The sequence below is a fragment of the Microcaecilia unicolor genome, chromosome 6, assembly GCF_901765095.1.
Source record: "Microcaecilia unicolor chromosome 6, aMicUni1.1, whole genome shotgun sequence".
NCBI lineage: Eukaryota > Metazoa > Chordata > Amphibia > Gymnophiona > Siphonopidae > Microcaecilia > Microcaecilia unicolor.
In genome coordinates this window covers 5660057-5676190 of record NC_044036.1, presented here as the reverse complement: position 1 = coordinate 5676190, position 16134 = coordinate 5660057, and the positions used below count along the sequence as shown (strand labels likewise).

The 16134-nt window shown below is 48.1% G+C and overlaps 1 protein-coding gene across 2 annotated transcripts in view; it reads right to left on the bottom strand.

Annotated features, from left to right (window-relative positions):
- EBNA1BP2 (EBNA1 binding protein 2) overlaps positions 1-16134 on the bottom strand; it is a 119106-nt gene that overhangs the window by 55792 nt on the left and 47180 nt on the right. For both annotated transcript variants that reach the window (XM_030206933.1, XM_030206934.1), the window contains exon 4: positions 12243-12427. In XM_030206933.1, the coding sequence (XP_030062793.1) occupies positions 12243-12427 (185 nt within the window). The remainder of the gene's footprint in view (positions 1-12242; positions 12428-16134) is intronic.

Sequence of the window (16134 nt, the reverse complement as noted above, 5' to 3'; positions counted from 1 at the left end):
CTTTTACCCTGTAATGGCAATGCCATAACAGATCTTTGTAAGCCACATTGAGACTGCAAATAGGTGGGAAAATGTGGGATACAAGTGCAATAAATAAATACAAATAAAATAAATAAAAATATATGGGTGTGAGTAGTGTTTCTTGGGACACTCCTAAATAATGCCTTAGAATGCACTTGATGACAGATTTTTAATAAACAGTCTGCCCAACAGTTGTGCTGCATCAACATAAATCATATACATACTTGGAACCTATGTTGCAAACCTTAACACCACCAGTTCTGAACACACAAACGCCAACAACAGCACCTTTAAAAAGGCAGCAGTGAATATACACAACAGCAATATGTGTTCCATTGGAAAAAAAAACAGACAAGTCAGACTGATACAGATCCCATACAAACCATATGCCAGCAGAATCTCTCACCTGGGTCACATACAGAACACAGATTAACCCTCATCAATTGAGACTAGAGGACCAAAAATTTGAAATTGGTCAGCATCAGCCCTGCCCTTCCCTACCCCCATCCCTCTCTGTAGCCTGGCATCAGCCCTGCCCTTCCCTACCCCCATCCCTCTCTGTAGCCTGGCATCAGCCCTGCCCTTCCCTACCCCCATTCATCTCTGTAGCCTGGCATCAGCCCTACCTCCCCCCCCATCATCCCTGTAGCCATCTCCCCTACCCATCCCAATCTCCCCCCCCCATCCTGATGCACACCAGCATCTAATATAATAAAACGCACCCTCAACGTTCTGAGGACAACGTTCTGTGAAGCCATGAAGCCATCTGACGTCACTGAGGCTGAAGGGTTCGTGGATTCGTGGTGTGAAGCCTTCAAGCCAGCCAGCCGTCTCTGCCCCGCCCTCGCAAAAAAAACAAACAAATCGGGAAGCGAAACGTCAGGGAAGGAGGCGGCGCTCCCGACGTCTAGCCTTCCCTTCGCTGTGTTCCGCCTTCAAAACAAGGCGGAACACAGCGAAGGGAAAGCTAGACGTCGGGAACGCCGCCTCCTTCCCTGACGCTTCGCTGCACGAACCGCCACGGAGGTAAAGTTAAAAAGAATAAAAAAAAAAAAAGGGATGCATGGATGCGAAGGGGTGGGGGGGCATGGATGCGAAGGGGGGGGGGGGGGAGAAGAGGGCGGGCCAGGCTGGGACATGGGAGAGAGAGTAGCATGGATGCGAGGGGGGGGGGGTCATGGAAGGGCGAGAGGGGACTTGCTGGAAAAGGATGAATGGAGGCGGCAGGGGACAGAGGAGCATGGATGGGTATGGATTAGGAGGACAGGGCACAGGGAGAGAGGGGAATTACTGGAAATGGATGAATGGAGGGGGCAGGGGACAGAGGAGCATGGATGGGCATGGATTGGGAGGGCAGGACTCAGGGAGAGAGGGAAATTGCTGGATAGGGAAAAATGGAGGGGCCAGGTGACAGATGAGCATGGATTGGAAGGGCAGGACTCAGGGAGAGGGGAATTGCTGGATAGGGATGAATGGAGGGGACAGATGGGCATGGATGGATATGGATTGCAGAGCAGGCCTCAGGCAGAGAGGGGAAATGCTGGATAGGGAAAAATGGAGGGGCCAGGTGACAGAGGAGCATGGATGGGCATGGATTGGAAGGGCAGGACTCAGGGAGAGGGGAATTGCTGGATAGGGATGAATGGAGGGGACAGATGGGCATGGATGGATATGGATTGCAGAGCAGGCCTCAGGCAGAGAGGGGAAATGCTGGATAGGGAAAAATGGAGGGGCCAGGTGACAGAGGAGCATGGATGGGCATGGATTGGAAGGGCAGGACTCAGGGAGAGGGGAATTGCTGCATAGGGATGAATGGAGGGGACAGATGGGCATGGATGGATATGGATTGCAGAGCAGGCCTCAGGCAGAGAGGGGAAATGCTGGATAGGGAAAAATGGAGGGGCCAGGTGACAGATGAGCATGGATGGGCATGGATTGGAACGGCAGGAGTCAGGGAGAGGGGAATTGCTGGATAGGGATGAATGGAGGGGACAGATGGGCATGGATGGATATGGATTGCAGAGCAGGCCTCAGGCAGAGAGGGGAAATGCTGGATAGGGAAAAATGGAGGGGCCAGGTGACAGAGGAGCATGGATTGGAAGGGCAGGACTCAGGGAGAGGGGAATTGCTGCATAGGGATGAATGGAGGGGACAGATGGGCATGGATGGATATGGATTGCAGGGCAGGCCTCAGGCAGAGAGGGGAAATGCTGGATAGGGATGAATGGAGGGGGCAGGTGACAGACAAACATGGATGGCCATGGATTGGGAGGGCAGGGCTCAGGGACAGAGGGGAATTGCTGGAAAAGGATGAATGGAGGGGGCAGGGGACAGATGGCCATGGATTGGGAGGGCACGGCTCACACTCTCTCTCTCATATACAATGTCTTTCTGACTCTCACTCTCACACACTCTGTCTCACACTGTATCACATTCACTCTCTATGTGCCACACAGTCACTCACACACTCGCTTGGTGTCATACACTCACTCTCACAGAGAATCTGTGTCTCACACACACTCTCTCTCTTGCCCACACACACACACTCTCTCTCACACTGTGTCTCACATACACACTTGCACACACTCTCATTCTCACACACACTCTCTCACAAACACACTCACACCCAGACTCACTCTCTCTCTCACACACTCACACTTTCACTCTGACTCTCAAACAGTCACTCTCACATACACTCTCCCAAACATACACACTCCAAGGAAAACCTTGCTAGCGCCCGTTTCATTTGTGTCAGAAACGGGCCTTTTTTACTAGTTAAATATAAAACCCACCAACATTTATATTTAATGTTGATGGGTTTCTAGGTAGGGGGTGGTCTCTGCAGTGCCCAAGTTTAAAAAAAAAGTTTTATAGATGAACATTTTTTTAACGTCCTTGGCACTACGGAGCCCACCCCCACCCAGAAACCCACCAACATTAAATACACAACATTTTTGTTTAAACCTGGTATTACACAAATTAAAACATTTTTGTTACCTGGTCTTAAGCTTCCTATAGAGATCTATTGCCCCCGATTAGGTCCTAATGAATGTGCACATGGGATTCCGGGTTCTAGGAGTTCACTGCTCAGTGCTCACACTCTGACTGCCTGGTACAGGGGAATCCCGAGCCCTGGAAGATCAGTGTGCATGGTACATGGGCCGCAGGGGGGCAGGCTGTGTGTGCACCGGCTGTGGAGGAGGGGCAGGCTCTGTGTGACTGAGCTGCAGGGAGCAGACTTTATGTGAGAGTGGGGAAGGCTAGAGCTATCAGCCTGCAGGAGCAGCCTTGATGACAGCAGATTACAGCCGCATACCAGAACAGGTCTCCCGGCCCGGCTGCCTGACGTCCAATTCCCCAAGCGTAGCAGCAAGAATTTTTTTTTTTTTTTTAATGTTTCAACTGTTTTATTGACACCTCAATATGGTACAACACAATAATATAAGCAGTATTACAGAATGTTTCTAATGTACAGTGCATAGATTTCCCAAAATGTAACCAGGGTCAAACTTTTATTTTTTATCCCTCCACTCTTCCCCCCTCCCCAGTCCACCCCAACCCCAGTTGTACTTCACAGTTATAGGAGCATAGTGGTGATGTAACCATTCTCTGTGTACCTAAAGATCATCCATCTACTCAATATCCAATCTCCATCAAAAGGGGGACTTCTCATTAGCCTAGAAATATCGAATCATGTTCATGGTCCCTGCAACGGTGACTTATTGCCAGAGCCTTACCTCCACCATGACACCCTAACCCCCAAGCCTTCCAATCCCCCCCCCCCCCCCCCCCCCGGTAAGCAGGAAACGGTCCTGTCTCGCTCTCCAGCTCCATAGTAACATAGTAGATGACGGCAGAAAAAGACCTGCGCGGTCCATCCAGTCTGCCCAACAAGATAAACTCACATGTGCTACTTTTTGTGTATACCTTACCTTGATTTGTACCTGTCCTTTTCCGGGCACAGACCGTATAAGTCTGCCCAGCACTATCCCCGCCTCCCAACCACCAGCCCCGCCTCCTACCACCGGTTCTGGCACAGACCGTATAAGTCTGCCCAGCACTATCCCCGCCTCCAAACCACCAGTCCTGCCTCCCACCATTGGCTCTGGCACAGACCGTATAAGTCTGCCCAGCACCATCTCCGTCTCCCGCCACAGGCTTTGCCACCCAATCTCGTCTAAGCTCCTTAGGATCCATTCCTTCTGAGCAGAATTCTTTATGTTTATCCCACGCATGTTTGAATTCCGTTACCGTTTTCGTTTCCACCACCTCCCGCGGGAGGGCATTCCAAGCATCCACTACTCTCTCCGTGAAAAAATACTTCCTGACATTTTTCTTGAGCCTGCCCCCCTTCAATCTCATTTCATGTCCTACTGCCTTCGCATCTCCGGAAAAGGTTCGTTTGCAGATTAATACCTTTCAAATATTTGAACGTCTGTATCATATCACCCCTGTTTCTCCTTTCCTCCAGAGTGTACATGTTCATGTCCGCAAGTCTCTCCTCATACGTCTTGTAACACAAATCCCATACCATTCTCGTAGCTTTTCTTTGCACCGCTTCAATTCTTTTTACATTCTTAACAAGATACGGCCTCCAGAATTGAACACAATACTCCAGGTGGGGCCTCACCAACGACTTATACAGGGGCATCAACACCTCCTTTCTTCTGCTGGTCACACCTCTCTCTATACAGCCTAACAACCTTCTAGCTAGGGCCACCGCCTTGTCACACTGTTTCGTCGCCTTCAAATCCTCAGATACTCCAGTTCTCCTCCATTCCCCACCACTTCACTTCGGCTTTCTCAGGCATTGAGGAGCAAGCTACGCCCCCTTGGGCTAAGAGCTTGCAGATACGGCATCCAGATCTGGAGAAATTGTGCTCTACGTTTGGGCGATCGTTTTGAATCTCTTGCTTCCCAAGAGGCGCACTTGGTTTCGCCAGTGCAAGTAGGCCGGCTCCTCTGGAGATGTCCAATATTGCATAATGCACTTCCGAGCTACCAAACTCAGTTTCCTGCATAGTTTTATAGCGGGGGCACGTAGCGGGGCAAAGGCTCTTGGTTGATCCAGCAGAAACTGTCTATCCGTCCCTTGAATCTTATTCCCCAGTTGAATTATAAAACCTTTTACCCGCTGCCAAAATGCACGCACCTTGGGACATTGCCATAAGGCATGATACAATGAGCCGGGACCCCTTCCACATTTGGAACAAGCTGAACTGTCCGGCCCCATCACATGAGCCAGCTGTGCTTTAGACATGTAGCCTAGGAGGACTACTCTATATCCGCATTCTTTCAGCCTTTCATCCTGTACTAGCATACGAATATCTTTCAGTGTAGCTGCCACATCCCAAAACGCTAACGAGGACCCTATATCTTGTTCCCATTTGTGTTTAAGGTCTTCATATTGTCTCTTGGGTCGACGCCGGGCCAAGGCTGCGTACAGACCAGAGACCGAATACCTCTCTGTTAACAACTCCTCAAAAAAACCTCGAATTGTTTCCCCCATCCACCCCTTCAGAGTTGCCTGGTTTAGGGATTTCATATAGTGTGTGACCTGTGCATAGGCGAACCTATTGCCCCATGCTGCCCCCACCTTGTCCTGGAGAGCGTTGAATGCTTGTATCTCCCAATTCTCCATTAGCAAATGTTCCAGTTTCGTGATGCCCAGCCCTTGCCACCTACCAAAGACCGGGCTATCTAGTCCCGCTTCAAATACTGGGTTGCCTATAATCGGTATTTGATCAGTGACGTGTGGATGTCCTCCCATCTGCCTCATCCACCATTGCCACGTCTCTCTAAGAGGCTGAAGTAAAATGCTTGTTTTAAATTTAAACGGGATAAGGCTACGAGGTAAATGAAAAAGTGCCAACACATCATAAGGCGCAAAGAAGGCTTTCTCAAAGGTTAGGGGTGTGTAATATTGCATATTGTGAAAGAAATCCCCCAGATGTCGCATCAAGCATGCCTGGTTGTATAGGAACAAGTCCGGGAAGCCTATGCCTCCTTGCTTCCAGCTCCCAACTAACATGTCCTGTCTGAATTTTGGCTTCTTCCCTGCCCAGCAGAATCGACTAAAAAGGCGGGTCGCTCGTTTCAAATCATTCTTCATCAAGCGGATTGGCAGTGTTTGTAAGACATATAGCCAGTGAGGGAACAACACCATCTGTATTAGATGTACCCGCCCCATCAGAGACAAAGGGAGGTTCATCCAAGAGTCTAATTTGTTCCTAGTATGCTCTAGTAGGATCTTAACATTTAACTGATATAGGTCTGAGGTATTCATTGTGAGTCGAATACCCAAGTATTTGAAAGAGTCATTGGCCCACTTCAATGGGAACCCAGGTCCCTAGTCTCTCTGATTCATCGCTGCCGAGGCCAGAGCTTCAGACTTGTCTAAGTTTATTCTAAAACCTGCATAATCTCCGTATTCATGAAATGCCTCCAATAATGTGTCTAGTGATTTGCTCGGGTTCGTGAGATGTACCAGGAGGTCGTCTGCAAATGCTGCAATCTTAAACATGCGGGGTCCCACTCTGACTCCCTGAATCATAGGATTTTCCATAATCTCTCTTATAAGGGGGTCTAAGGTCAGCACAAAAAGAAGGGGGGATAGTGGGCATCCCTGCCTTGTGCCCCTCCTAATAGGAAAGCTCTCCGACTCAAGCCCGTTTATGCACATTGTTGCACTGGGATTGGCATATAGGACTTGGATCGCTTCGACAAACCGCCCGGAGAAACCATAACACTCCAAGGTGTCAAAGAGGAATTCCCAGTGGAGTTTGTCGAAAGCCTTTTCCGCGTCAAAGCTAACTAGCAATGACGCTGTGTTACCCTGTGAGCTTTGCTCCAATGATGTCAAAATCTTCCTCAAATTTTTGCTCACCGCCCTACCCCCCACGAAGCCAACCTGGCTTTCGTGTATCAATCTAGGCAATAGTCTTGCCAACCTGTTGGCCAAGATTTTCGCCAGCAGTTTGGCATCGTAGTTCAATAAGGAGATAGGGCGGTACGAGGTCGGCTCTAAACGGTCCCTCCCAGGCTTAAACAAGACTATTATGTGGGCTCTGTTCAGATCTGGGGGCATTGCCTGTCTCTCTATTAATTGATTTAGAAATCTAGTAAGGGCTGGTACAATGCCACCCTCCATCAATTTATAGAATTCCCTTCGAAGGCCATCTGGTCCTGGGGCCTTCGTGTCATAGCCAAGCTCACTTCATCTTCCGTTATTAATTGGTTAAGGCGGTCCAGCTCCTGTGCTGTGAGTCTTGGCAATGCTATGTTATCTAAGTACATCTGGCTAGGAAGGCCCTCTTCCTCTGGGGGGCATATAGCCCCCTATAAAAAGTCTGGAAAGTATCACAAATTGCCCTATCTGTTGTGTGGAGACCTCCCCCTTTTTGCCGAAGTGCTAAGATATTTCGAGTCCCACCCCAAGGAGTAATTACTTTCGACATCAGTCTGCCCGTTTTATTACCATGTTTGTAAAGCATGTATCGATAGTAGGTCTGGGACTTATGTGCCCTCCCCTGCAGCAATTCGTTCAAAGCGGTTTGAAGCTCTAGCACCTGTTGCTTGTCTCCTATCGCGTGTGTCCCCATATCTCTTCCGCGCCTGACACAGCTGTTTACTCAGACGTAATATCTCTCTGTCCCGCGTCTTCCTCACATAATGTGCGTGACTTATAATTTCCCCCTTGAGAACCGCCTTAGCCGCTTCCCAGAACAAAACAGGGTCCTCTAAATGTTCCTGGTTATGTGTATTATATTCTGCCCAGCTAGCATGTAAGCGGCCCTTAAGCACTGGATCGGAACTGAACTCCAGGGGGAATTGCCATCTATACTTCTGTTGGGCCATACCCCCAGGCATCCACTCGATCTTAACCCAGGCATGATCGGACACTGCATATGGTCCAATTTCTGCCATGGTCACCTCCCCAAACATCTGGCGCGATGTCAGAATATAGTCAATTCGCGACTGAGTCGAATGGGTCCGTGAAAGGTGAGTATAATCTTTCTCGCCTGGGTGTAGCCCCCGCCAGACATCAATGAGGTCTAACAACTGGCTCATCTGCAGAAGTCCTTTATTATTATAACTATTCGTTGAGCCCATAAAAACGGGCTAGTATAGGACGGGGGGGGGGGGGGGGGTGTTGAAAGGCCCCTTCTCCTCGCCGCTGCGAGGCCCCCCCGCCGCCGAGCTCGCCGCTGCCCCTCCGAGGTCACCGCTACGCCCCCCCCCCCGAGTCGCCGCCACCCTTCCACCCGGGCCGGGCCCTCGCTCCGCTATAGAAACAGCGCGGGAACGCAGCACACAGCTCAGATGAGCTGCCGTCCTTCTTCTCTGCCTGTGTCCCGACCTAGTGGGCGAGGGCGGGACACAGGCAGGGAAGGAAGACGACGGCAGCTCAGCTGTGTGCTGCGTTCCCGCGCTGTTTCTATAGCGGAGCGAGGGCCCGGCCCGGGTGGAGGGTAGATGGCGGCGGCGACTCCGGGTGGGGGGAGTAGTGGCGGCGACTTTGAGGGGGGGGGGGAAGCGGTAGCGACGGCGGTTTCGTCCCTCCCCTTGAGCAGTAGAGACCCTCTCTGTCCCGCCCCTGTCATCACGTAGTGACACGGGGGCGGGACAGAGAGGGTCTTTACTGCACATTTGTGAGTGAGTTTGGTCACTCGTCGTTTATATGTTTGATAAGAAGCTGCCCCCGGGGCTGATCTGTCCACAAAGGGGTCCCAGGCTGCATTAAAATCACCCTCCACTACCATGGCTGCATGCGGTTGTTTTAACAGGAAATTGAGCAGGCTTTGGAAAAATCTCCGGTCGTAGCTATTTGGGGCATATATACTGCAGATTAGTAGTCTCTGCCGCCCGACTACCGCCTCTAGGATGACATATCGTCCTGCGGTGTCAATCAGAAGTGGGTTGATCGCTGAGGCTATGCCCTTTCTAAATAGCACCGCTACTCCTCCCTTTTTTCCTTGCGCATTCGCTGCAATACAGTTCCCCACCCACCATGTGCTGAGTTTGGCATGCTCGGTTTGGTCCAAGTGCGTCTCTTGTAAGAGTGCAATATCCGTTTTCTGCCTATTTAGCTGTTGTAATATCTTAGATCTTTTTATGGGCGAGTTCACCCCGCCTACATTCCATGATATAATTCTTACTATTGTGTTACATTTAATTGAATGGTTGATACCATGTGATACTGCTTTGGTAGGCCAAGAGAGCAGCCCAGCCCCTGCCCTCTCCGGTCTCTTAATTCCAACTTGTCCTCAAAAGCTCTGAATCCTGAGCCCAATCCAACTGTAGCCTGTTCCTTACCCTCAAAACTCCTTTCATGGGGAACCAGGGATATTAGACCCCAAACAAATCCCTGTTGCCCTTACCATTTCCCTTTTTAGAACTCGTCCCCTGTTTACCTCTACCCACTCTCCCCCACCCCCTCCCACCTCCCCTTCCTAACCCCTGTACCCGGGCCCACTAACTGGGACCATAACTTCCTTACATCCCTCCCTCTCTCCTCCCTCCTTCTAATGGAACAGTAAACAAACAAACAAAAAAAAACCCAACAGAAATCAGTTCCCCCAAATTTCAGCTGGTCAGGAGTTACAGTGTCATAGCCCCCTCATCAGGGCTTTACCCACTCCACTCTCCAACCATATCCTCTGTGGGTGGATTCATCCAGCTTCCAGGGACTGTAGCTTCGTAGCTGCAGCAGTCAAACAAAACAGTCTGTCTGTAACCAGGTGGTCCGTCTCCTTGGTGAACTAATACTGCTGTTAATAACTTAACATAACCACCCAACTGGGTCAATCCAAAAATACTGTAATCTCTCCACGTTCAAGTGTTCTCTCTCCTCTGTGGTTGCCAAAGCTGACTTGTTATCTTAATTAAGCAAAGACGCTCCTTGCATCTCTCCGTACTAGGTCACCGCCTCACGACTTTGTACCGCAACTCAGTAAATCATAATCCTCTCGCTGTTTAGCGCTCCTCGGGTGTTGTTGCCTCCAGCTGCCTCAAGAACTCCTGTACTGCTTCAGCCGTTTCGTAGATTTTTGAGGTGCCATTGTAGGTCACTCGCAACTTCGCGGGGTAATGCAAAGCAAATCTGATTTTTTTGCAAAACAGTTGTGAGCAGACCTCCGAGAACCTGCGGCGTTTAGCCGCCACCCCTGCAGAGCAGTCTTGGAAGCAGCGTATCGTTGACCCTTCATATGTTAGGGCACTGCCGGATCGGAGCTGTTGCAGTACCTCTTGCTTCTGGGCGTAGTTCAAAAAGCGCATTATCACCACCCGAGGTTTATTTGAACCAGTTGTTTTAGCTCCCAACCAATGCACCCGTTCTATATGCAGGGGCCCCAGGGTTTCTGGGAGATGTAGTTCAGCTGCGATCCACCGAGTCAGAAAAGCCTCCAAACCCTGTTCTCCAACACTTTCCGGCAGACCAATCATACGGATATTATTCCTCCTGGACCTGTTTTCTAGGTCCTCGATTTTGTCTAGGACCATCTCCTGCAATTGTTTCTTCATGGAGGTCTGTGAGCCTTCTACCACGGCCATTCTGTCCTCAACTTCACCTACTCGCATCTGGAATGCAGCTCAGTCACGCGAAATGTCAGTCAACTGAGCCTGTACTTTCTCCAGCTTCGAGTCTATAGGAGATAATCGCCGTTCCAGCAAAGCCTCCATTATTGTAGACATTTCTGCCGTGATTTCAGTGACCCACGCTGACGATATTGACGGGCCGGGCGGGCTTGCGGGCGGCGCCATCTTGTCTTCTCCTTCCCTGCCTCGGAGCTTATCTTTAAGCACGGTCTTCGTCGCCATTTCACCACCGGATAGGCCGTGAATGGTTTCGCCTGCCACTGGGAGTCTTTCCGCCACTAGAGATGCAGTTTGCGGCTCAGGGGGTTCCGTTTTTTCAGGTTTTGGAGGAGATCGGGAGCCGGAGAGGTCGCGAGTTTCAACCTCTCACGGACATGACGTCACCGGAAGTCCAGCAGCAAGAATTTTAAAAAGCAGGCAGGAAGGTTTCTGTTTGCTCGCTGGTGCTTGCAAATGGCTGCATGTTGCTGTGCAGCCTAACTGGTGCCAGGATCCAAATTACTGAAGCTATTCATTTCCAATTAGGATATACGGCAAATACGCAAAACGTATTCATATCACATAAGCTTCACGATGTATTCCATGTGCAGGAAGAAATTGCCCCATCCTTTCCCCTGTAAGCCACATTTCATAGTTTTGAGCCTAAAGCAGCCCTTACACTCCCATCCCCCCCCCCCCCCCCCCCCGGGTGTGGTGTATTCTACCCCTGAAATCCCTCATTCTTATTTTGGCCTGTTTCTGAGAAACCGGAGATGAGGGGAAAGAGAAAAAGTTTTATTCTAGTCTGCACTGCAGGCAGTTCAAATTCACAATTCACCATTAATTTCATATACTGGAAAATAACATATCTAGACGGCACAAAAATAATAAAAACAAAGGGAGAGTAAGAAGAGGAGAGACATAACGGGTGACCTAAACTCAACTAATATGAACACATTTTAGAAATAAAATGGGAGCTAGAAATAATTTAAAAATAACGAAAGAAGATAATTGTTTAAAATTAAAAATAAAGGCAAAATACAATAGGAGGACAGGAAGCGTGAGAAGGACATAAAGGTGGTATATGTGGAATAAACAAACATATGAAGCTGTGACTGCAAGAGAAGAACAACTGTTGGGGTCGGACAAAAGGAGAAGGAAAAAAAAAAAGCAGGGCCAAGTACTGCACGGGAAGAAGCGCCCTTACCTGAATATTAAAAGGAGAGAAAAGCTCTGGAGGAGACGTGCAAGGAGCTCAGCAGGATTTAGAGAGAAAAAAACACCCTAAGAGAAAGCAAATAATGAACCAGAGAGCCGGACGAGGAAGCTGAGAGTGAGCTGCTGACTCGTAAAAAGACAGGCACTGATTGGCCGGTCAGAGAGACTGGGTGGGCCTGGGCCCACTCGTAGCTACACCCCTGCATAAGAATACATTCTGAAATCGATGCCCTTTTCTGGTTCCCCCATGTCCATTCTCACTCAGTTTGGATAGGCCCCATTAGTTTCTCCTTTCCTCTTATGGTGTGGATGAGCTATATCAGTTTATCCTCCTTTCTTGCAATATGCTGATTTATAAGTATGCATTAGTATTAAGGTAACCTGTGATTCTTCTCTTCCTTCATTGCTACTGCTGAGAAACTCACAAGCTTATCTCTCTTTGGAAGTCATCCTCTGCATCTACTTTGGACTTGTTTGCCATTGGAGTTTGGGTCTGTCTCTGCCCTTCTAAGGCTGGTGCCAAAACTGGTGTCAAACCCATGGTTACATCTAATCTTTCCACCCATGCCAGGTCGCTCTTCAATTCTGCCAGACACAGCTTCAGGCTCTCCTATAAAAGAAAAAACAGTTAGCACTGTGAAGCATGTGATAGCACATCATTCCTATAAAAGAAAAATCAGCTAGCATGCCATAGCACATGACGGCATAACCTTTTATGCTGCTCCCCATTCAGTCCACTCACTCTCTGCAGAGCTCAGACCAACAGCGAACAAGAAGTATAGTGGCCTGGTGGTAAGGGTAGTGAACTGAGAACCAGGGAAGCTAGGGTTCAAATCTTGCTTCTCCCACACACACAGCTGATTTCACACTCCACTGCCTCAGTTACCAGCTTAGACTGTAGCCATTTCTGGGGTAGGGAGATGCCTTTACCACCCAAATTGTATTGGAAATTTAACAACACAATAAGGTCTTTAAGATGCTTGCTGTAGGACTGGAACTCCTGTATGTTGCTAGTTTCATGTAGGACTTGCATTTTTACTTAAGAACATTAAAAAAAAAAAGCCATACTGGGTCAGACCAATGGTCCATCTAGCCCAGTATCCTGCTTCTAACAGTGGCCAATCCAGGTCACAAGTACCTGGCAGAAACCAAAGGTGCAAATTGCTAACTGGCAGTTCCCAGTTTGGCATGACCTGTTGAAGCTTCAGAGGACCAGCGATCAGCAGCTGAAAGGTCTCCAGGAAACATGGGGTACCCATTCCTATTTTTTAAAAATGTATTTTCATAGATCTTGCTTTTTTCAACAGCAGCAGCAGCTCTGGAATGTGTGTCATCTGTGACTGTTTGGTACTCTCTCCATCTCAAGGATTGAACCTGAAGGGCAACAGATACGACTGCTTCTTGCAGCAGAAGTAGCTTTACCAAGGACAGTTTGTAACTGATAATTACAGAGGGACAAGTCACACAAAAGGGACTTTCTGGACTGCTGCCAACTCAAAACATAAACCATCTGCAAAGCAGAAAAGATAACAAAAGAGGGGAGTGGGACAAGATGGCGGTATGACTCTTGTGTGGCGACACCAATTTTGGATCTCTCCTGCTATTCCTTAATTTTTCGCTGCAAATTGCTTATTACTTTAGATGCCCCATACGAACAGGAAGGGGATAGTAAAGGCCGCTCCCTCACCGGCCTGATCACCCTCCCCCCAATACAGCAGAGGATTGAGCGGTACGCCACCGGGACCTCAAGGATTAAGACTGGAGAAGGGAGCTCCGCTGTGGGACAGAATGGAGGAGATCACCTTATTGCTTCAGGATTCTAGCCCACACCGTATCTAGCAGCGTCGGAAGCGTCGTGTGCAGAGGTTCAGGTGTCGGAACTTGCGGCACCAAAATCGCGGGCCTCCGTGAAGACGAAATCGATGGAGCAGTTGTAGATCCTATGGTGATTACTTTGGATATTATATAGAAAGCTTTGCAAGATCTTATCTCCACTGTGAAGAGATCTACAGAAGAGGTGATCTCTTTGGTTTCATGGTGTCTTGGCAAAGACAGTGGAAGGAGTGAAAAGTAATAGCTCAAGCCAGTTCCAACAGATCCGGGGGACATTAAAATACTTCCAAATGTAAGAATGTAGTGGTCAAGAACAAGTTATGTATTCAGAGGAAAACTGAACAAATGGAAAACTATAATAGGAGGCCCAAGCTTTGATTATTGAATTTTCCCCAAACTCCTGGCATTTTGCATCAAGAAATGTTTAAAAAGTATCTATTTGAAGTACTAAATTTTCCTCACAATCTATTCTTCCAAATTTGTCAATCAATATTCAAGGGGAAATTGTGTGAGATCATGGTCAGGATGGACAGAGTAACTTGATCGACCTTTCAGCTATTCTGGAAGAATCCATAACTGAAGTTACTCAAACAGCTGCTACAATTATTGCTTGTTTTGTATTTCAGCAAGACTTAAATGCCATAATGAAGCTTTATTTCCGAAGTTATATTTTATGGTCAAAAAGTGTGGATATATCCAGATGCTACAAAGAGCACACACAAAAGAAGAGCCGCCTTTTCAGAAAAGGTGCTGTGAGGACTTCCAGAGCAGGACAGAACTTCATAGGAAGTTCTGGATTGGATCTATGGAATCTTAGCGGAGATTGGGTGGCAACGTTGGTAATTGGGAAGCAAAACCAGTGCTGGGCAGACTTCTATGGTCTACGCCCTGATCGTAACTGAATAGATATGGATGGGCTGGAGTGTAAATTTTAAGGGGCTTCGACGTTAGCTTCAGAACTTAGTACAAGAACAGTACTGGGCAGACTTCTACAGTCTGTGCCCTGAGAATGGCAAGGACAAATCAAACTCGGGTATATATATAAAGTATCACACACTATGTAAACTGAGTTCATCTTGTTGGGCAGACTAGATGGACTGTTCAGATCTTTATTTGCAGTCATTTACTATGTTACTATGTTTTATTTATGTATTACATTTATATCCCACATTTTCCCGCATAGCAATAGGCTCAATGTGGCTTATAGGTTCCGGAGAGGACAGTATCAACTCCGAGAATATATACAGAGTGGAAAATAGAGTAACAGTAGGTGCAAGGAAGCTGATAAGGTTCTGGAAAAGAGAATACAACTCTGGGACGAATATATAGTAGCATATAGAGAAAAGTAATCCCAATGAGGCTGATAAGTCTCCGGGGATGGGACTACAGCTTCTAGTGAGCAATACAGAGTAGGATAAGGGTAGAAAACGGTAACGGAATTCAAACATGCGTGGGATAAACATAAAGCAAACCTGTTCGGAAGGAAGGGATCCTCAGGAGCTTAGTGGAGATTGGATGGCAGAGGCGTGGCTGGTGGTTGGGAGGCGGGGTTAGTGCTGGGCAGACTTATACGGTCTGTGCCCTGAAAAAGACAGATACAAATCAAGGGGCTGGTGGTTGGGAGGCGGGGCTAGTGCTGACACAAATCAAGGTAAGGTATACACAAAAAGTAGCACATGTGAGTTATCTTGTTGGGCAGACTGGATGGACCGTGCAGGTCTTTTTCTGCCGTCATCTACTATGTTACTATGTAAGTACACTTAATTATAACTGGAGTGGTAAAATTCGTACAGTTTGAAGTAATAGGATTATGTGGAAGGGGTATTGTTCATTTCTTAGTTTGATAGATGTGATGCATTGTTCATGAATTAGTTCGGGTCTGCTGGGTAGGCTTTCCGGAAGAGGTGAGTCTTGAGGTCTTTTCGGAATTTTAGATGGCACAATAGTAGTAGTGTTCACAGTTCTAATGTTTCTAGGTTACACAGGTAAGTTATTTGCTGGGAAATCGCTTTTAAGCTTGGGGACAGGTAGACTTAGAATTAAATAGTTATCTCAGTGTCTTTATTTTTCCTACATTTGTACCCCACGCTTTCCCACTCACAGCAGGTTCAATGCAGCTTATGTATTATATACAGGTACTTATTTGTACCTGGGGCAATGGAGGGTTAAGTGACTTGCCCAGAGTCACAAGGAGCTGCAGTGGGAATCGAACCCAGTTCCCCAGGACCAAAGTCCACCACTCTAACCACTAGGCCACTCCTCCACTTATTTTTAAGTTACTCTGCTTACTTATATTCCACAAACTACTACTACTACTTAGCATTTCTATAGCACTGCCAGGGTTACGCAGCGCTGTACAAGTTTAACATGGGGAAGGACAGTCCCTGCTCAAGAGAGCTTACAATCTAAAGGTTACAAACTAAAGGTTACAAACATCCATAAAAGTTCAGCGCAGATCACAAGAAGAAACAGGCAAATCCTGCA